General features: G+C 34.1%; 1 protein-coding gene across 11 annotated transcripts in view; it reads right to left on the bottom strand.

Annotated features, from left to right (window-relative positions):
- The window catches only part of LOC120329268 (mitogen-activated protein kinase kinase kinase kinase 3-like), a 362,445-nt gene extending 349,051 nt beyond the window's left edge, over positions 1-13,394 (bottom strand). For 10 of the 11 annotated variants that reach the window (XR_013479677.1, XR_013479676.1, XM_039395844.2 and 7 more), the window contains exons 1-5: positions 13,076-13,393; positions 9,510-9,567; positions 6,267-6,357; positions 5,265-5,329; positions 1,214-1,269 (exon numbers count right to left, since the gene is read on the bottom strand). Coding sequence is in view for 9 of the 11 variants with exons in the window: in XM_039395844.2 (XP_039251778.1) it covers positions 1,214-1,269; positions 5,265-5,329; positions 6,267-6,357; positions 9,510-9,567; positions 13,076-13,177 (372 nt within the window). In the remaining 2 variants the exon portion in view is untranslated. Of the gene's footprint in view, positions 1-1,213; positions 1,270-5,264; positions 5,330-6,266; positions 6,358-9,509; positions 9,568-13,075 lie in introns of all 11 variants that reach the window. The other variant, XM_078118751.1, reaches the window with a different exon arrangement.
- Between the last annotated feature and the right edge of the window lie 9,759 nt (positions 13,395-23,153).

Below are 23,153 nucleotides of genomic sequence, written 5' to 3'. Positions count from 1 at the left end.
TGTTGAATCAATTTAAAAATATATTTTTCCTCTTTTTCTGGCGACCATAATACAAACGTAAACGTGGGTCAATGTGCGCCTTAGCTGTGAACTGGATTTCCAGCCCACCACCTTACGTTAATTCTGGACGGCTATTTAGAAATTATGTCAATATGAAAAATAAAAAGTTTTTGACTACAATGCTTTCCCATAATTCCAGATATTTCTAGCCTTAAATTTACTATGTCGCGTGCGCAAATCGTAGAGAGATGCCACTAGTCGTCAATACAATGCTTGCATTTTAGTAGTTGATGTAAACGTTTTAAAACGCTCCATGCTTTCCATTCCACACACGAGTGAAATTGTTACATATCTAATATTGAATTTCAGCTAGTTAAGGTATGCGGTGAGATTTATAGGGGTAAAAGTACAAACATAGGCGTAACTTAATAAAAACAGAATTGATTATAGACTCTGTGAAAACGACGTGGACTCGAAATCGAATCAGAGTCCAAAAAATGTCTGGATTTGACTCGAATCTGAATCCCGGCCCACCCCCAGTTAATACCCGAAGTGTTTACATATATCACTTGGGTTCGACAGGCCATATTAAATCATTACGCAAGCTGTAATTGACCCACAAGCCACAGTTCAGGAACTGTTTTGAAATTTAAATAGTAGATTGTTCAGTTGGGATCATCCATGGCCATAACAAACACCAACCAAAAAGAGAACTCCAAAGTTTCAGGGTGTAGTCCCTTTACAATTTTAATTTCGTAAATGAAGTCAGTTCTCAATATATCTTAATTAGATCTGATATTTTGTAATCGGTATTGTTCAAGTATTTTTACTTCATTTAATAATACATCTGTGTGGCCTGTGGGCCAAAACAATTTATGATATCGATAAATTCCCTTTGCAATTCCAACAAATTTCAAGACTTTATGAACACCCTATATTAGTTGTAATATAGGTAGGTATACATATTCAGCAACTGTGGCACTCTTACTTCAATGAGGTGCCTTAAGGCAAAGCCAATAAAACCAAAATAAAAGTTTGAGAAATTTGAAGTTCAAAACAAAAGCAACAGATCATCTGATAAATACAATAACATATAGGCATGTTAACCTCAAACAGGTGCAACTTATATGAATTTTAAGGATAATTACGATATCAAGTTTATTAGTCTTCACTCTTCATAAAGCAAAGTGTTCAATAAAAATGAAAATTGCACCTGTAATGTTTCTCTTGAGACGTAGGCAATCTGTTTTTCCTCCAGGGAACCGGTGACTGTAATAATAAAGAATATTATGCTGATTACTCAGTATTTATTAGTCATAAATTCCTCATATGGACCTGATTAACACTGAGGTATCCAAAGTGCAGCGTGAATGCAATATACAACATCAGGAGGCATATTATGCGAACCTCCGAACAAGGTGCCGTACATAGGTCCCACTTTTTTGAAGGATCGAAATTTTTCAAATTTGCCATTACCTACTCAATTCATAGCCTATTAATGGGTGAAATGGTGAATTCGAGCTCCAAGTCTTGAACTAATGACATCAACTAGGGGCGAACGCTGACTATTCGGTCTTTGGATCCATATGGAACCATATTCGGATGTCGCAGCTCGATAACCAACATTGTTTTTTCTCGCGTCACTCTTCACCATGAAATGCCATTTTCATGTTTTTTACCTACGGTAGTTTTCGTTTGCATCAAGTGTATTTTCATTTTGGCGAAAAATAAACTACTGACTTACTATTGTCTACTGTTCATGATATTATGGGAAAATCAAAAATTTATAAATCATTGTATTCTGTAATAGGACTGTTGATGTAATATAAGTTTACACCCAAGCAGGTACTTATTATTGATGCAATATGACAGTAAAATATATATAAAAAAGATTTAATCTAGGGATAGAAAAAAGCAGAAAGACATATCGTAAGCAGTACAATAAAAAGAACTGAAGATACTTAGAAAAGCACCCAGAAGTGTTGTTGGCTATTTGAAAATATCAAATAATATTCTGCAGGCATGCAGTGACACAACTTTCATAAATGACTCCGTGGTCATTGTTTTACCTAATGCACTTTTGGTTTTATTTTATGTATTCAAGTTTTAATTTTATTTGTCACAGATTTTTATTTTTTTGTCACAGAAATAAGCATTTTTAAACAAGACCATGCCGGATATCAAATTTGGTTTGCTATGCTATAGTTGTCTATTTAGTTTTACTATAAAATGGATTTGAAACAAGACAATGCTCGATATCAAATATGATTTGTGTTGATAAAACAAATTATCGTAAAATGGATTTATACTTGTAGTGAGAAAAACAAATCATGCAAATTACATTATAAAACCGAAAGAAATTGGAAGGTAACAGTGACAATACAGATAATATCGAGGCCTAATCAATTCCTTTTGATCTATCTACAAATTCCAATGTCTGAAATAGTTTGATCATCGGATAACAAGCTTTGGGAAGTATAGATATTGATTACTCAAACGAGTAATGATTTAACGCGACCATAGACTTCCAGGAATGGAGTCGTGGGAAATATATTATTGATAATATTCATTTAAATAATTAACATCAGTATTCACTAAGTTTGAAAAAATTTGAAGCATGCAATAAATTTTTTATCGTAAAATTTAGGCAGTAGAACTATTGTTTCAGATTAAAGTCATTTAGAATATATATCATGACAATTTCATAAATATAGTCATTCTGCTACTTTCTGCTTGATAAAGAACAAAATATGCATATCTTTAAAATCTGTGTATGCTGCAAGCTATTGAAAGCTTTTAATTCTGCTGGAAATTCCATGGACGACTGGCATCGGAATTTCCAGTATTTAAAATTTTTTTTTAACCAAATTGAAATTATCAGTAGAGTATAATACAAGAAACAATTTATGAAATTTTCAATGCTATTTCTTATGCCACAAGGTTAGATGTAACATAAAAAAAAATTAAATCAAATAGATTTTACAAGTTTAGGGAAAATACTTGAAAACGATTTGGTAACAGTTCAAATGGGTCTGCATGGCAGTATTGCAGTAAGAACATAGTTTATTCGAAATTTGAGGATTGAATTTTTTTAATATTCTGTACAATATGAATATAAAAAAGTTAGAATGGTGTTTTTTCAAAAAATAACTTAATGTAATCATTTTTACTAATGCCCAATTTGAATCATATTAAGAGTCAAGGCCATCCTACAAGCTACAACCTTTGAATCTTCTCAAAACATAGACTTCCAATTCTATGCATAAGATATTAATAAAGACATTAACCTTTATCATGTGCATATTTACTTGAAAATAATGAGTATTATTTATAGAATTGGCGAGATGTGAAGCCTAGAAAAATACTATCGAAAATTAAAAGTCATTAATAAGTTTTTTGGTTGAACTAAGTGTTTACATTTTATTCAAAATTGAAAGCGTATTAATATAAAATTCAGTTGGGGAAGGCATATGTCGATCAACCTACAGCAGAAATGAAGTAAACGTCAAGTTGGCTTTTCAGCAAATAATGTTTTCTCAATATTCAATATTCATTAATTCTAAAGTATGCGTCAATATATATACCAATATCATCTTATTATTAAATTGGCAACCTGTATTTCAGAAGCAATCAGAACTTATTGATAACCATTAACCAAGATACCACAAATATCTGATTCAAATTTTCATTGAAGTGACAAATGAACATTCATTTTCTATCATTTTTTATAGCATTCAATTATCTTATTATAAATGAAAGAAAAAGAAAATAAATTTACCGTAGTTGATTGATAAGGCTCCATTTATATGATACTAAAAGCACACAAGAAAGGTGCAAATGATAGGCTATAGTTTTACCAACATCCCAAATGTATATACTTTATCAATATATTATATTGAGCCATGTGTATGATCGGTTGTGTATCTGCTTTACTGAACATGAAAGTTTATTAACAGATCTATTCTTTAACGAATTACAAAAATTCTTGTATCAGAGTATAAACTAAAAAATAATCACCCAAAAAATTTTGAGGTCAATTTGATGCAATTTGTAAAAAATTGATAATTCCTGACAAGCTCTAAACATGATGAATATGAGTAGCATGTTCTCTTCACATGAATTCATGATATTATTATATGCTTCTGCTAGCTTTATTAATTATAGGATCAGTTCTATGTTTTTGAACCTAAGTTACGGGATTCTGGAAGAACACATGAATTACCTTTAACAAAATTGTTCACCTACTATGGTACACAATGCATTAACATAAAACGTTTTTACCAGTGGTATTGAATGTTTTCAGGTGCAAACAAATACAATATTTTATTACACTGGTCTAAACTATATACCTTATCATTCATTCTGTGCTTAATATTGTCATCTCAACCCACAAGCTGTAAAAACTATATCTATATTTGCGTTCTTGTGTCACATGTAAAATGACAGCCAGTCGTAATTCCTTTGTTTTTTAACTATATAGCTCTGTGTTTACTTGTAATGGAGGTTGATGACAAAAAGGGCGGTTGCTTACAGATAAATTTGTTCAAATAAATGTATTTTTGTGTCAATTAGAGCAAACATCTAAACGAAATCTAAATGCAAGTTTAATAATATTGTTGAAATTTTCATACTTATACCAGCCAATCTATCCTAATTGTAGTGAATTATATGAATACCATTCTGTAGATATCTAAGGCAATGGTGTTTTGAAATTATTCTGATAGAACTATATAATTCTTGGAATTTTTTTCTCACTTGTAACCATGAATGTACAATGAAATGAATATTCGAATCGTCTATGATTGGGCATATTTGATGAGGGAAATTCCTAAATTTAGAAATAATTTCAATTGAAAATAGACCATTTTAATCAATCAATTGCCATCTGACAAATAAAAAAATAAACTCCATTCAACTCTCGAAGATTTAAAATTGGAAATAAAATCAAGGCAATACGTGCCTGATCAATCTGCAATAAAAAAATCAACTCCTGTAAACTTACAGAAAATTCATTCGAATTCCTTTGCTGAGTACTTACCAAAATCAGAATACACATTCAATATTCCCTTTATTATATTTAATATTATTTTCGACAGTATTTGGAGTAGCAAATTCGAATTACGGTATTTGGTTATGACTTATGATAAATGTAACAACAACAAAAAGTCAGAAACTTATTATTTTTAATATACAGACTTTTCTCAAATACCATAATATTATAACATGAATACCAGGGCATTATGAATTACAAAAATAATATTTACCATGATAAATGTCTTGCATTGAACCACCTCCACAATATTCCATTGCAATCCATAATTTATCTCGCCTGAAAGAAGTAAATAAGGTTTTGCTAAAATTCTAAAATATTCTTTTATAACCTTGAGATATTTTTTCAGCAAATTATGCATGATTTACACCAGAGTTCTCAACCTAGGCCGTTGGATATGGGACTAAAGAGTTCTCTAGGCCCATAAGCAAAGGCTGAACCCAAAAGCCTACTACAGAGTGTTGAGAGTGTTGGAAGGGGGATATGGATCATTAGATTTCGAAACCACTGGTTTGTGCTGATTAAAAGACAGGATCAAACACTGTATGTAATGCTTCACAGAATTTGAGGTACTCCCGTAGTGTGTATTCCAGATTAGAGTTAGGCCATAGTTCTATTCCGATTTTCCTTATTTTAGTTCTATTTTGAGTTTGGGAACTGTCTGTGTTAGTCAAGAGAATATACCCCACGCCCATATACCCCATTAGGTTTATAGAAATTAGGAAGGAAATGCTTAACAGATAATCCACAACAAAATCATTTTTCATTAGAATTAATTATGGTAATTAACTAAGCATGTTGAATACAATTTCCAACATTATTACAACTATAGAGACAACGATATTCATAGAATGGTTGTATTCAGATATAGGGTGAAATAACTAATTCATAACAAATACATAACATAAGCATGCGGCTAGTTCGCTCGTATTACAGCCATAGGTAGTTACGTGTATGCTACTTGTCAAATAACAGTAACACTGAAATTTTAAGCATAAAATCATTTCTCACTTTTCACATACGTTCAAGTAAAATTGAGACAAATATTAAAAAATAGTGAAATGTTCAATTAAACGCTAGCTTTATCTATAGCAACATTCGCATTCTGAAATTAAAATTTGGACACTAATGTGCATTAGAAATCAGATATACCAAAGCAAAGGATTTCAAGCAATCCAGTCTTCACAATGAAACATTATTAAATAGAATTGATTACCTTAGATAGCTTCCAAAATAGGCAACAATATTCGGATGTTTACAATCTTTCATCATGATAATTTCTTGCTGAATGATAGCAAAGTCATCACCTAGAGAAAACGATAGATATATGATTATTGTGGATAATTAGACATTAATGGATTGAATACCATAAAAAGAAATAAAAATTATGCCAATGAAATAGCGATATTATGCAAATTTTAAACATAATGTGATAACGCAATAATTCCATAAAGATAAATCCAGAGGTAGCCTATTGAATTTGAACAAAATGTTTGACATTTGAAGTTTGAACTCAATATTGGGAACGGAAATTGTGAACTTTACAATCTGAGAATTGTGAGCATTTTATTTAGAATCTCAGCCAGTAACTTCTTGGAGAATTCTTCTTTTCTCATAGTATATTGTGTAGCTTTGTCAATCAAAAAAGTTTTACAGAAACTGTTTCATATTTTTGAACGCATATATCTATCTTATGTTTATATATCATTCTGTTAAAATTTATTAGTGTGATATGACCAACATTTTCCGATGTTCCAGAAATGTGTGAACCTATGGAGGAAACTAATTTTGTCCACCTACTTCACATCAAGTTGTGTAAAGGGACTGAGACCTATGGGCAGGGCAGGGGGTATATTCACTTGACTAACACAGACAGTCCCCGGACTCGTAATAGAACAAAAATAGGGAAAGTAGAACTAAAATAGGGAAAATCGGAACAAAATTAGGGCCTAACCCTAACCTTTCATTTTTATGCATATTAACGGAATTGGAATTCTTGGAAAGCCTTTCATAATAGTATATGACATTGCCTACTTGCTTTCAAACATACTAGTAAATAGATATTACTTTAGTTTCTGTTCCATATAAAGTTAATTTGGCTTGTCAGATCACCTTCCAATTGTATAGGAGAATGAGTCTAGTGTGACATCATAAACGTAGGCAAATGAGTCATCTGTCATAAAGTGTGGTAATCCAATATAAACAAAGCGCACTAACATTTACCATCCTGTATTTTCAACTCAATAAAACATGTTAAGACCCTAGTATGATAAAACAGGTTTTACAGCCTGTAATATGATCTGATAAAATCTCTGAAAGGGATTTTAATAACGATTTGGATGTCTGCCAGCATTTTACATTGATAATATGTCAGAAGAAAGTCTCAATATCAGCGATGTTACCATGAATAAGATAGTAAATCACTGTATTGAGCTGTTTGATCCAAAATACAGGGGTTTTACACAGGAAATTCAAATTTTTTTTAAAATTAAGACCTGAAATTTGTATGTATTATAGGCAGGCACCAATTTGGATTGGTTGTACTTATTGATTTTGACAATGTGAAAAATAGAACACCATAAAATATATTTATCCCAACTAAAGTACATATGTATGTTAGTTGTATGTACATAAACATAGAAGCAGAGGTGTATACTGTCAACTGTGCATTACTACCGGTATATTTTATTTTTATGAATATAAAAGAATCTGTTTAATTTAACAATAACCAATTTAAAATGTATGCTGTTTCGTGTATGTATGTTTATTTCCCTCAAAAATGTAACAGTATCTGCATAATAGTTAAACGGTATAAAGGAGACGGGATACATGTTCAAGACTTTACCGGCCTCAGACACAGATGTGCGACATATTCAAAATCAAATATTCATATTCAAAAATAATATTTCAAAATTGTAAATCCTTCGATTATAGCTATTCCCGATTGTAAGCCAGTTTGAATAACAAACTTCCAATGTTTTGCTACAAGCTAACTTCAGTATCATTGAAGGTAGAGTTACGAGAGTCCCACCACAATTTCAAGCTTCACTGGCTATAGGAATACACGCAAGGCTATAAATACCAACATTTCAAAGATATCGTCTAGTTTGCTTGCTTGAAATGGATAGCGAGTAATAATGTATGAGCTACAACTATCGCTAACACGAATGTCGTGACGTAATGTGATACCTTTAATCATTCTCTTGGAATGCTTTGCTGTTGATTTTGTAGCAGTTAAATTAACATGTTATGGGCCATTCCCAGCAAAAGTTGAATTTGATAATTTTTCAAAAAGGGCAGTAAAAGTAATTGTTTTGTATTTTTTATATCAAAAGGCACTTGAATTTTATTGAACTGCATTCATTTCATGGGAAAAGTTAAAATTTCACCCTCGTTTTTGATGGTTTACACAAAATGGCCTGAAATGTAGAAATTTTGATATAATTTGACATTTTTTTGTGATGAACTGAACAAAAAGTGTTTGATTGTTTGGTACAGTTATTTTATTTCAAAAAGATGAACTGGACTCAAGGTAATGAAGATTAGTGTTTGCAATGCTGTAGGACATGTCTGTACCTATGTAACAATTAGAATTTTGAGAGGTGATAGAGACCGCTGTTCCGAAGAGGAAAAATGTCCAGTAGTGTCACGTCCTGTAGAGTCACGTACAATGTGCACATTATCGTCATGGATTTACAGTGTTACATTGGGTAACTTGAGTGGCACATAGAGGGGTCCTTCAGTTACTTCACCAAAAAATATTGAGGGCTCCCGCTGTACCAGCACGAAATTTTACAACACAACACCTTGAAATGTTAATGCATGGTGGATTTGCTGTCCCGTAGAGTCACGCTATATTTTAAACCAAATTTTATATCCACTAAGTACGTCTTTTGTGTAACTTTCATGCAGTTTTGTTCAAACCCCATAAAGCAACTGATTGGACAACAATACAGAACGTGTAGCTGAAAATGTAAAAATATATTGCATCTAACAACATGCAAAATTTCTGGAATTGTCCTGTAGAGTCACTTGGAAAAGCCCTTATTCATTCACAACCGATGATGGTAAATCTCATATACATAAAATGCCTTCCAGATATATAAAATTAGATCATTTGTTTTGATGACTGGAATTGCCCTCACACTGGCATGACATGACACCACTACTGTTTCTGTCATTGAATTACTCATTTTGCTTGCATCTTCATGAACTTCCGTAAGTCATTATAAATAAAAAATTTCAAATATACTCTCATATCTATACAAAATAAATATTAGTCTACCTTTACTTCATTTTAGTATCCGTATATTACTTCACAAGTGTCAGCATCTCAGCAAAAATATGGAATTTAGTATGAGTCTGTGGGTAGGCCATGTTAAAGCAAGAACAAACAGGCCTTATAGGTTTCGTGTAACAGGCCAAGCTAAATGAAAACTAGAACATAAAAAATTATTACCTGGTTCAAGTTTGATGACTTTGATGGCTGCAAGTTCACTCGTAGCATTGTGGCGAGCCTGTTAAAATCGGTTCAATAATGGTTATATCATTCAAGAAATAAACATTGCTACTTATCCAATGGAAAATATAAAGTTTTAATCTTATGTAGTTTTGTTATCCAGAATCTTTTACAAATACAGATTTCTCATCATTATGCCAAGCTTGCAAGAACGTATGGCAAAATGAAAGAAACTATCATTCAAATACCACAGGGTGTTGATAATACATGAAAAGTTGCAAAAATTTTTCCTATACATCGACAACCGAAAAACAGATTGACAGAACATAGTATTTTGTGAAAATCGATATTATGAAAATATGACATGGTGAAAATGGACAGGTGAAAAAAGGTTCCATTACATTTGAACCCACGTACATTTGAACCCACGACAATTGCATCAGCATACTATTGCATCTATAGAAATTTTTTTTTACAGATATTTGAACCCATACTAACCCTAACCCGTGGATTTTAGCACCCTCATATAGATTGAACCCGCGGATATACGGGTGCAAATGTATGTGGGTTCAAATGTACGGTCACCGTGAAATACATGAAGTCAGAAACTGAACTTATTGACTTCCCCATCATTCCATAGACACAGAAACAATCACATTGATAATATGGTCTTATTGAGAGAGTTTTATAGTCCTAATTAGGGGTGGGCAAAATCGAATATTTTTTTCGAATCGAATAGTTAGAATATTCTGTTAATTGTGGGCGGGATTGGCCTTATTATCCATTACTTTAAATTGCCGTTGAATATTTTCTTTACAACATTATACAAGGTTGAAACGGGACAATTTTCCCCGGGTTGTGATGATATACATAAAATAATCAATCTAATGTATATTCAATCAATTTTGTCTTGAAAGTCTTGAAAATAAGGATCAAAGCTTTATATATTCGGGCAGTTTATCACACTTTATGTCCGCAGATAGTCGTGGTATTTTAAAATTGTGAAGATTTTATTTTGTCGACTCAACCGCTGGTTAAATTGAAGACAATAATAAAGCAAGACATTTTAAATATGCCCTTATCGATATTTCGCCCATTCATATTACCGGTATATGGTCCCACCACTCAAGGGTGCTGTATCTACGCCTAAATTTTTATTTTATCATTATGTATATATGCATTGGTGTATTGTGTTGTCCCTATTTATATATATTGTCTTGTCTTACAAACTCCCTTGTATAAACAGTTCTGTGTACTCCTCCCTTACCACTTTCGCCACACCAACCCATTGCCCCACCTTACACAATTGTCTGTATAAGGGACCATATCATATGCATTTAATCTAACATTTTTTGTTCTGTACTTGTCAAAAGGGGTGCATGTCGCACATTTATGTTTTAGGCCAGTACGGTCTTGTGCATGCGTCCAGTCTCCAATATTAATATTGTCAATTTTTCACGTGGTACCGGGTATTCGAATAGTAAAATACTTTGTTATTCGATTCGATATTCGTTATTCGAATATTTTGCCCAGCCCTAGTCCTAATATCAGTGATGTTACTCATAAATGAAATCGCTAATAACTTTATTACGCTATTGCAGAGTTCATAATATGAATGAAATCGAAATCTCATAAATGAAATCGCTAATACCTTTATGCTATTACAGAGTTTTAAATAGGGAATTCAAATAAAAATTTGGAGACTTCCAAAATAGTTGCTATGAAATTTGTATATATCAAAGGTAGAAATATAATACAGAAACTGACTCATTAGCTTGCTTGTTATATGGCTTTGTTTATTGGCTGGTGGGCAGGCACATGAGATACTTCATGTTTTAAACTTTTTTGTAGGTTTTGCTTGCCCTCCAGAATTCTCCATTTTAAATTTAGGTTTGTTATGGAGTTTTCGAAATAAACTATCTATCTATCTATCTATCTATTGAGCTGAACAATATATTTCACTTTCGATTGTATCTGCATTCTTGTTCAGAATGTGTTGTGGCGTGACGCAAATACGACCTCAGGCAGGAAAGATCACCATCATTAGATTACAAGAAACATTGTGAAACATAGCAGCATTCATCAGCACTCATGTTCTATTCTCATTCTGATGCAATCTAGCCATATTAAAGCCATCCTGACCATTGATTTCTAGGTAACTAACACTCAAGCAACCAATTTTAATAATATTAGACATTTTTACTTTTTGTTCAAAGTATGGGTGATTTCATGTCTGAAACAAAATAAATAAAAGGCTCTCTCAAAAGAAACAATATGTCAAATTCTGCTTCATTGAAAATACAATGAAGCTGCTGAAAAAATTCAAAAGCTGTAATTTTACATTGAAAATCTCTTGAATACAAGATGTTTTGAAATTCACTGCAAGGGACGTTGGGGTAAATAATTTCTATTTGCGATGGATGAAAATCAGGAAAATATTTTTCAAGCAAACACCGTAAGTCAAATCTCACACACGAAATTTACCTAATCAAAAGTAAGCAGAGCTGTGAAATCATATTTTCAAACTCCCTGGAAACGGGATTCAAAGTCGAAAATTCAAATTTAGGACTGTTTATGGTGATGAATCGAGTGAAAATTTCGACGGACAATCACAAAGTCCTAATAAGTTGACTGAATGTTATCAACAGTCAATTAAAGAAGATTTTGAGATTTGGTTTGCTCAAATTCACAACTGGAGTCAAATTATCCTTAAATGATGAGTTGGAATCATAATTTTTATCAACCCTAAGTCAGGTGTGAATTTTATAGGACTCTATATCAGGAGTGTGAAAACTGCACCACACAAAGTAAATTGTGTGGCATGCAACGATGTGCAATTTTAAATGGTATATTGCTCACGAAACAAGTTTTTACTAAACTAACAGGCGAGTAATTCCAATTCATTTGCAGTGCAAGGGTATACCAGAGCTTGTGCATTTCACAAAATCAATAACCAAAAGTTTGGTTCTAAACGACTGGAAAGCATATGTTATATAAAGGTGCGGCTTGTGGTTTCACTCAGGTATTTCAGTACAGCACACTATCCAAATTCCAAGAATTTCCCTCCATTTGGCTCAATAAAACAAACACTCTATGTGTCTCGCAAACGAGGGGCCTCTGGGACCACGTCAGATGCTTCATATCGCGGCATGCTTGTCTCAATAATAATCTAAATTAATCGCGGCCGTCACATGACCAAAATTGCTGTTTTTTGCCAAAAACTCTCGAATGCTTCGATAAAAATTTTTTTCTTTTGGTAAATCGGATTATTTTTTCCCAAGGAATTCAATGATGACGTTACTAGATTGCGCTTTTTTGTAGTATTTTATGCAACTTCATTATACTTTATTATTACCGATATTGAGGGACAACAATGTACAGACGTCTCCCAAAGGAGGGGTGTCTGATCATCTGTAAAATGGGTTTTTCTGAAATGGACAATGTCACCCGATTTGTATAATGTGCCGTACTGTATTTGTATCTGGCTGTCCTGTATTAAAAGTTTCACGCCCCTACTCTAAATCCCTGTTTAACAGTTACATTATTAGTTGTAAAAAAAACAATACCTTGTATACATCCCCATATGTTCCACTTCCAACTCTTTGAATTAAATCAAAATCATCCTGAGGATTTTTCCTCGATATGTCAGCTGCTGGCAACGGGTTCATTTTTTAGTAAATCCCAGACAACGTTATATCCTTAGGGTTCAGAGTCCCAAGGTCACCCAAGATGGTGACCTTTGCTTTTAATCCAATCCAGGTGAAAAAGAAATCTTACTGACTATCAGTTTGTATTTCCTATTATCCGAAGTTTATATATAATCTAAAGCTTGCCATAGAAGTAATTTGCTTAAATATAGACAGCTAACACTGAAATAATTTCATAAAAGCAGTGAATTGAATTAAAAATGAGGATACACAGTTACCCAGTATTTAATAAAATAAGATTTAATTTTTATGTCGGGAAAAAGGGGAGCTGATAACATAACTTAATCATATGGCGAACCATGTTCCCTTGTCCATATGGGATTAGTTAACAAGTTATCGGTTTTCAGAAGCATGGACTTTATTGCCGTAACCACCCTACAACTGTACAACAGCAAGGGAGTCCAGCAATCCTCTCGTACATAACTATAGCTGCTGAGATTTGTATCTGTGAACCCGAAAGGGTAAACAGGGGTGCGGTGGGGAGAATATTCCGAATGATTTGCTCGATGCATCACATCGCCGGGCAAATCAAAACATTATGCTCTGTAAATACAGTGATATCTATCAATGCCTAAAAAAACTTAGTAAAAGTAGCAGTTGGAGGAAGCTACACAGCCTACTATAGTCAGATAGTTGAGGAACAAATCAAAAGACTTCATCATACTCCTGTACTTTTTAGGGCACTGATTATATGAGAAATTACAACTTTTCAACAGATCATAGTACAGTAGTATCTATAGTAGGCTATACCTATCCAATTTATCACATCCTTTATCACATTGAGTGAACCACGAAACACCAGCTCATTAAACTTACTGCTTGTACTGGTACTTCTGTACTTTTGGTAATTAGTATAAACAATGTACAACACCTTCTTCGGAGCAAAAGCCATAATAATAGTCATATAAAAAAGTATACTTGAAGTCCTATGTGCAAATTATAAGAAAGATTTCCATATTTTGCTATTTACTGATTTATGAGGCAAAAGTCAATAACACAGCTTAATCATATTTCAGAAAACCATGGTCTCTTAGAAAACAAATTGCTGAATTGGCACGTACCGGTAATCGACAAACAAAGATTTTGTTGGTACGGTACCGTAAAAGCAGGTAACTTCGGATGGTTTGTAACTTCGGATGAAATTTTTAATCGTTTTTATCTCGACTAAATTGCGTCATATTGTGCTTATGACAGTTTCTATAGTGAGGACTTATATATCTAAATCTGTTATCATATTCAATCGCGCAGTTTAATTTATTTTATGATTAAAAAAATCATGTTTTAGCATAAAATTGACACTCCGTTTTCGAGCGGCTCAAATCGTGACTTCTACTGATGCTAACTTCGTCAAAATAGCGTCATTCGATAGAGGGCGTTATCAATGTATATAGAAAATTAGACTGATCGCGAGATGTCATATGAGACCCAATAAAAAATTAAAATTTGAATAATTTTTTTTATCACAATAATAGCTTCTGACGCACACGTTGAACTTGACGTCACCCTAACGTCGCTCACTTCGAGGACGACGTCATGTTGCGTCGCCGTTACAGGTTTGACGCCAGACATTCGGGCGCCAATGAGTTGGCGTAGATTTGAAAATAACAACGATATTTTGTTCGATTGATCAATATCGGCAAAATATACGCATCAACAATTTTCTGTGGATCGTAAATTCATGACGTCAAATGCTGAAAATGTAATTCAATTAAATTTATTAAAAATGGCAATTAATGAAAAGCATATCCATTTGATTTGACGATTTCAAATTTCTCCATTTGGTACGGCAACATGGTACAAAATAGAAAAATTGTGAGCAGCCGAGAAATATTGCGTAAATATAAAAATATATACCGGTACCGTATCGGTACGGTATTTGTTACCAACATCTGAATAAAAGATTCCCCTCTCCCAAACAGCCATAGCCTTTCAGGGATCCGAATAACTTTGTCTCGCATTATGACTACAGTACCGTACCAATACAACAATACATACATTTGAGAGGTACCATTTGCTGATTTCTGGATTTATGATACCGGTACCGGTACGGTACACCGTACAGCCGTAATATATTCAAACTCACTCTAGCATACGGTACCGGTACCGTCAGACCGTAGGCCTACCGTACTTTTTAAAATTATATTGACTGCACAATCTTAGGGTCTTGCTTAGTAAACGCCGTAGGTAACTGTTTTAGTAACTCCAAACAAAAATGTGACAGTGTAAAATGAATGCCGTACCGGTATCTGATTAAATAACACCAAACTCTGAAACTGTAAGTACTGCTTTACGAGTACCAATACCGTACTTCTAGTGGGCGTAGCATAACAATTTTTGATAAGTCAATCCTAACCCCCATATGACTACGGTACGCCATCCAAAAATTAAATCACTACGACATCACAATCACGGCATAGAGCTTGCCAAATATACTTACGATCTCCCGAAATGGCATTGGCGCCGACGATAAAGAACTGAGTGACGTTATGGACCTTTCCCCGACCTTTGACCCTTGGAAAATTCTCCCTATACTTTACCATTGCAAAATTGTCAGGGCTATTTTAAGAGTGCTTTTGCGAGTTGGCGCGTGTAAAATGGGGTATGTGTTTCAAACCATTATTATGATTCATCGCATACAACAACCTGTTTTTTAAAAGGACCGGTAAAGAATTTTAGGCTAGTCTATCACAGCTATTTCTACACTAACTTTTATTACTGCAATTAAATTAAAACTCCTAGAAAGACAGAGTGATCATTGAATTATCTGATTTTTATTCGAGTTCCCAAAAACACAACTGAAAACTAACCAATAGAGTTCAAAAACGCGAAAACGAGGTAATGTTTACAATCAGGCTTGAAAATCTGTCTGAGTGAGAAAAGTGCCTGAGCGGATGCAAAAGGGGGGCATTGTTACGTCACTTTTTGCATCTTGCTGATTGGCCAATGTCACGAAGTAAACAAGGAAGTCGATGCTCGGGGAAAGATCCATTGAGTTCTCTCCTATCGGAATCGTTGCGACGAGAAAAATATCTGTTTGGATTCGAGTGCTCGTTTGCGCGTCTTAGATGGCAGTTCGTATAGTTTGAAGGGCTCTATTACGTCACTGTGGCGTCGTAATGACGTAATTTTTAGATGGTGTAGTCAGGTGGGGGTTAAGATTGATACGTTAAAAAATTGTCATGCTACGCCCACTAGAAGTATGCTAGGTAAGAAACTACATGAGACCCCTGTGCTGTAAGTTACGGTACGTTAGGTACTAAGCTACACGAGACCCCAGCACAGGCGTGGTGTACCGTAGCAAATTTTACATTGCGTTAGTCAGTTAGTGCCTTTAAATACTTATTACAATCTGGACTATAATTTGGCAATAATAGGCTCTAGTTTGGGGAATGAAGTGGTCTAGCCCAGGGCTTCCCAAACTAGGGGCCGCGGCCCTGGAAGGGGCCGCGAAACGAATTTTAGGGGCCGCAAAGAGAGCACCAGTTTTACACAAAGTACTATATCTATTGTACTTTTCCAGACTCTTGATTCGAAATACAATTATTAAAAATGATGTGAAACAAAAATTTCACGATTTCTAATGAACACATCATCATACTGTGTGAATAAGACAGTGTCTTCAATTTTATTTCGAAAATAACACTAGGGCTTATTTTGGGGGGATGTAGAGAATAACGAGATTTTTTATTATACAAAATATGAATACCGATTTCCATTATTTATTAATAGCACGTCTTCATTTAAAATAACTGCTACATATAGATTTTTAATTAACCATTTAAAAAGTATAGTGTAAAATTCCTGAGTAGAAATTTCTTGCTATCGACTAGGACTCAGTGGTTCTCGAACTTCATTGTATTGTGACGCCCTCCAAAAATATGCTCAAGTTACGACTACCCGTGAAAAATACGTATTGATACCTTTCAATAAAAGACTTTTTTTGAAATGAGTTTCATATAATAGAACAAACAAAACATAACGACAGTCAGTGAAATCATATTTAATGGACCTTGGTAGAAAAGTCTGCTTTATATAAAAACGAAATCGCAAAGGGGATAGGAGTCCGCTTTTTGAACCAAGAAAAAAAATCTTTATCTACAGAAAACCGAATTTTCAGAATTAAACTTTTTTATTGTAACACCATCACAGGTAAGATCGATATAATCTTCCCTTTTTTCTGTAAAAGTGGAAGATATATATGGGTTGTTCGAAAGTGGGCCAGAAGCTTCACAATTTGATATGTACACCCAGGGCCGGCATTGGCCTAAACTTCTATATTTTGATGATATATATTGTTACGCTAATAACCAAACTGTGTAAGTCATTATTAGAAGTTTTGAGAAAAACGTGAAAAACTTCCTAATGATATTGTTAGGTCATTGAGAGTCAATAATTTTCCATGGTTCAAATTTTTAGTCTTAGCCGGATTTAAATTAATTTTTATGACGCAGTTATATGACGTCATAATGGCGCACTGTGACTTACGCAGAAATGTGCGTATGACTTGGGACATACGCAATTTTGTAATTTGACTATATATCCACCAGTCATGAAAACCAACCATTCGAAATACGTATGCAATTCTCAGTATCTGCGATGTCTAATCCCCAAAATATTTTATCTGTTTCAATAACATTATTTTTTATGTTTAAAATAATATACTTCATCAATATAACACGCTCTGCACACCCATCGAAAAAACTACTTTCCACATATAGTAAATATAACAGCAATGTACTCTTAAATAAAAGCTAACCAATGTCAATTGGACTCAGATAGTGAATATCACAAAGGCGCACGTTTCTATGCTGTAGTGTAGTGTACATAAGCAGCATTACATAAATAACTATTTCATAAAAAAAACTCAAAACCGCCAAAAATGTCTTACGCAATTCGGGTATCAGCCTGACGATATACTGAGTGACCGTCACGCTCCAAGTTACCTTAATCATAATTTTGTATTTGGATAAAATGTAAAGACGATTTAATTTACATTGTTAAATCCTAATTTTCAGTCATGATTTTCATCTCTCATCAGAGTAGGCACCGCGCGATTCATTTCGGATAGGGCGTCGAAATAACTAAGGTCACCCCAGTATAATGAGTAATAATATTATTTTTTTATAGATTCAATCGCTAAGGTCCTGAACTACGGAACACATTAACCTGATGGAAGTTGCACTTAAAGTGGCGATTCCTTTTCTCTGCATTAATTCGATATTAGCTCCATTGATGGTCTACATCACTATTCACCAAATTGTTATATTCATACGGAAAGGCTTATACAAAAGAAAGATCCGAAGCTTGAGAGACGTTTTAAAGGCGTCGAATCTACCAGTCATTATGAATGTCACTCTCATTCTTGCAGGATTGTTTGGTATAGCAGAGATCATGTGTTCTATCGTACACGATATCGTTCTGCTAGAAATAAAACGCTATGATGACGTATGCATATTTAACGACGCGGGAATATTGTGTGATAAATGTGACAGAAGGTATTTTACACTCATTCCAATCCGACTAAACCTCAAGAAGAGCGAGTTCTTTTTATACATTTGCTTTACAACTTCTATCTACATGGTATTGTGGTTTCGTCAAACGATGTTCAGCACGGAGGAAACTTTGAAGAGACTGTCGTCTGAAAGCTTGAAAAAAATTGGATATTTTCAGGGATTTTTTATAATAATATCTGCTATTGTCGTCGGAATAATTTGGATATTATCTTTGATACGTATAAAGTACATTCTGATATTGTTCTTAGCGATACAACTTGAAATACAGATTGGATTGCTGACTCTTTTTCTGATTCCTTTAATTAAGCACCAACGTAGCCTGAAGTATTTGCATCAGAATCAAAGACCTCCTGATCATCTTATAAGACTCATGAGGCGATCTATCGTAGCAGCCATTGTTGCTGCTATTACAGATGTAGCAACACTCGGAATTGCATTCGTTTTTCATTTCCATTATTTGTCTGTAAATACCTTCATCAATATGTGTTGTGTTTTATTTTGTTTTGCCGATTGGAAAACAAAATTTTTTCCTTGTATTGTGTTATGTAAAACAGATAGCGAGGCAGCTGAACCAGTTCCTCCAAATGATAACATAGGTGAACAAACAGTGTAAATCATAATATCATCTCAGTTCTTATTCGCTTACTTTAATGTCCGATTTATGTTTTCATTACTTTTACTTAAATTTGCCTCTCTTTAGTTATTGATTGTAATTATCCAACTGTATGGAAATGAAATAAAGCATTTTTCAAAAAAGTTGTGAGTAGGATCGGTGTTCACGGGTCGGCTTTGTCCAGGCTTCAGTTTGAAATCACGAGCGAACGATTAGATCATTAGATTATACTGAGCCATCATATTGTAGAACACTCACATCATGCCTGTGATGTCATATTCATAGGGGATGAATGGTTCTTGATGTTACAAATCAAGTGAGTCAGAAACTTGACTTCGAGAATGAAAATCACGATCATTATCACAATTATATATTTACATTCAGGGCCGGTCTTGGTCCACCACAACATTATATGCTACTCCAGTGAGACTTGCACTATCATGAGCTCCGCGCTACTTTTAAGGATAGATCAATTTTGTATTTGAATAAAATATTAAGACGAATTAAATTACAATATTAAATCTTAATTTTCAGTCGCCATCATTATTATCTCTAATCAAAATAGGCATCACGCCATTTAAAATTACATATTGACTATGAAACTAAAATAAAATACAGAGTGTCAACAAGATTCATCTCTCAACAGCCTCAAGGTTTTTATCCCTTCGCGACTAAAGTTTGAAAACTGATGGCTCAAGCATGTGGCATGTCAGAGTCAAATTTCATTTCAGCCTGTTTTGTCGACGATGTGTAACCGATCACAAGACTGAGCCAATGTATTCCGGTCTACGATTGGCGATCAAATAAGCATAAATAAACCGAGCAACAACAGCGGTTGAAACATATTATTCATTTGTGCGCGATGTGTGAAAATGAAAGAGAGTGGTAAACGGTTGGATGAAACGGAAAAGTAAATAAGGACTGTAGGCTCGGAGTCGATAGTTTGAGTTTATTGGAAACAAAGTGGACCTATGGATCGTTTGTCATTTTGTATTCTTGTTCTCACCTCATGAAAAAAATCGCCTTTTTTATTAACCACTGGGCCAATTGAAATTTTTAGTGGTTAAAGATTGTATATTTTGCAAGCAGGCTATTAGTTTTTTTGTTTCAAATGTGGACTCCGATAGTCGAATGGATTCGTTGGAAGAAAGAAAGAAGTGATGTGTTTCCACTCATCTTTGCTAACACCATTAAATCATATAAAAATGGAAAATATCCTCGAAGCATTGTTTTTTTTTAGCAAATCCATGGCACAGAAATATGGTTGCGTAGACATCGAAACTGAAGTGGACGAATTCATCGTAAAAAATTAAAAAAAAGTTTCAACTGAAGAAGAGTTTTGTGCCCTCAGTGAAAAAGATATACAAAAGTATTTATCTTCAAAGAAAATTTATCGCTTTGGTGATAAGATAGTTTGGAATGCTCTGAATCGATGGATCAACGCAGACCCGAGTACTCGAACAAATCTATTTCCAGATCTTTTTGACTCCCTTTTTTTGAAAAAAATTCTCAAACGGTTTTCTGCGGAATGTCATCTGTAAAGATGAAAGTACTAAACAACATATCCAGTGTACAACCAAACTGATGGAATTATTGTTTGGCAAAGTAGACACGAACGAAACTAAAATACAGTATCAATCCCATGAAATGGAACGTTTAAACGAAGCAATGAGTATGCAATCCAAAAGACTTAAAATGTTGGAAAAAAAAATTGGGCGATAAAAATATGAAACAATCGCCCAAAAAAGTTACTCAGTAATGATAGTGATTGTGAACCTTATGCCCCGATTCACTAATCCCACTATTAATCAAAGTTATTTCGAAAATTTAAATAGGATTCAATTTAGTATTCAACAGCATTCACGTCTGTATACTCATGGCCTATTACGTTTTATTGCGTGTCTGTTACCATTACCAATAGTCCGGCAGAATCGGGCCTTAACATTGTTTTGGGACATAAAATTTTCATTGTTTAGATATAATGTAGATGACATATATAATGATACCCAGGTGGGTGTGAAGTATATATATAATGTTGAGCAATTTTTTTAAAGTGTATTTAAAGTATTCGTACCAAGATGACGCACATCCTGAACCCTGACCTGGTAAACATACAATGTTTAGGTTGTGCGTCATCTTGGTACGAATACTTCAGGAGCGCCTTTTTGTTAAAAACAATTATTTCATGACTACATGGTTTAGTTTTGCATACATAGTAACATCGAATCTCCTTACAATGTCAGAAATTCAATTTTAGTAGAATAAATGGTAGTTTATTTCACTAATACAAGCCAAGATCCATCGACAGCAACTAGCCATTTTGTATTGCGCTCTTCAAACTACATTTGCGTTGCCGCGCGCATTTCGTTTTCCTAGTTTAAGCTTAGGGACTTGGAAATATTTTATTAGTTGAATTGGATTGGAATATTTGACCTCGTCTTTCACTCCGAACGAGGCCATGTAAAACCATCCACTGGTATCTAACGATGTGTAACGTGTTTTCTTTTGGAAGAACCGGAACCGTTCAGTGCTGCATTGACTTTGGCAAAATTAATATATCCTTGTGGAGATAGAAGGTATGCGTATGCGAAACCGAGATGTGCACCTGTTATGCCAACATAGTTTAGTCAAACATTTTGAATGCTAGTACATCACACACATTTTCCTGCGTGCTTCGGTTGTACGTAGTAACGCGCACATTTTTGCGCACATGCATCAAATTCCACTTGGTTATTGAGCTATAGGTTTCTGACGAGCTTTTGTGTAGGATTTCATTCTATAGAATTGTATGCTGTTCTAAAGAATACTAGTTTCAGCTTTTTCTTTCATTCAAACCGCGTGTTGAAAGTAAGTTTTGTAATTTTGCGCGTTGGTTTCCAACATCCCTAAATCGGTGATGCCAGTAAATCTTTAATACGAAAAGATCAGTAACATCTGCAATAAAAACAGCAGTACCCACTCAAATGACAGCTGGGAGATGGATACTCCTAGTATCTGCTCCATCGCGTGCCTCTTACAGTCTTACCAGTTTACATGAGTGCCAATTGGTATCTAAGCTCAGCCAGAGACAAAAAGTTTCGGACTGCAGTTGGCGTGACGAAATGTTTTAAATATATATTCTAAGATAAGATTATTTGATTGCATACTACTGAAAGTTCCGCCTTATATGTCTTTTCCCATTGCACTATTCCTTTACTGATATTCGATAATATGACGCTCATCTGAAATAGTTCTTAAAGTGTGTAGATAGGTATAATCTTTTCCACTCTGTTCAGATGGGAATGCGCGAATATATATAAGAATTGCTAATATTGGTTTGCAATGCGATTAAATCCCATCTTGGCATCTGTTATTAAACTTCCGAAACAAACACATGAAATCATCAACAGATGCATTTCACCAAGTAGATATTGCTGAATTGATCTTTATTTTACCATTTTTTATGTAATTCTTTTTGGTAAACCTGTTATCTATCGTAAATACAGCACATTTGACAATGTTGTAATGTGACATTTTTGGCCTCACATTTTTGATATTTGTAGTTGGGGCTTTGGGAGCTTTTGGGGCTCTATCAAACAAAGTTACATACATAATATTGGTTGTAAATTGCAAAACATGATCATGTTGTTGGAATAACCCGTATATCATTCATTGTTGAGAATCCTAATGAAATCATATAATTTAAAAATCCGTTATCGTGAATTTTTCGTTGTAGCGGAGATCCAGGGACAGCATGACAACAGGCAAGAGAAGCACGGTCGCCTAGTCCATGACAGGGTTTCTTAAAAGGGGACCCCGTCCTCCTTGGAGG

Source organism: Styela clava, chromosome 12 (genome assembly GCF_964204865.1).
Source record: "Styela clava chromosome 12, kaStyClav1.hap1.2, whole genome shotgun sequence".
NCBI lineage: Eukaryota > Metazoa > Chordata > Ascidiacea > Stolidobranchia > Styelidae > Styela > Styela clava.
This window is presented reverse-complemented; position numbering and strand designations above follow the sequence as displayed.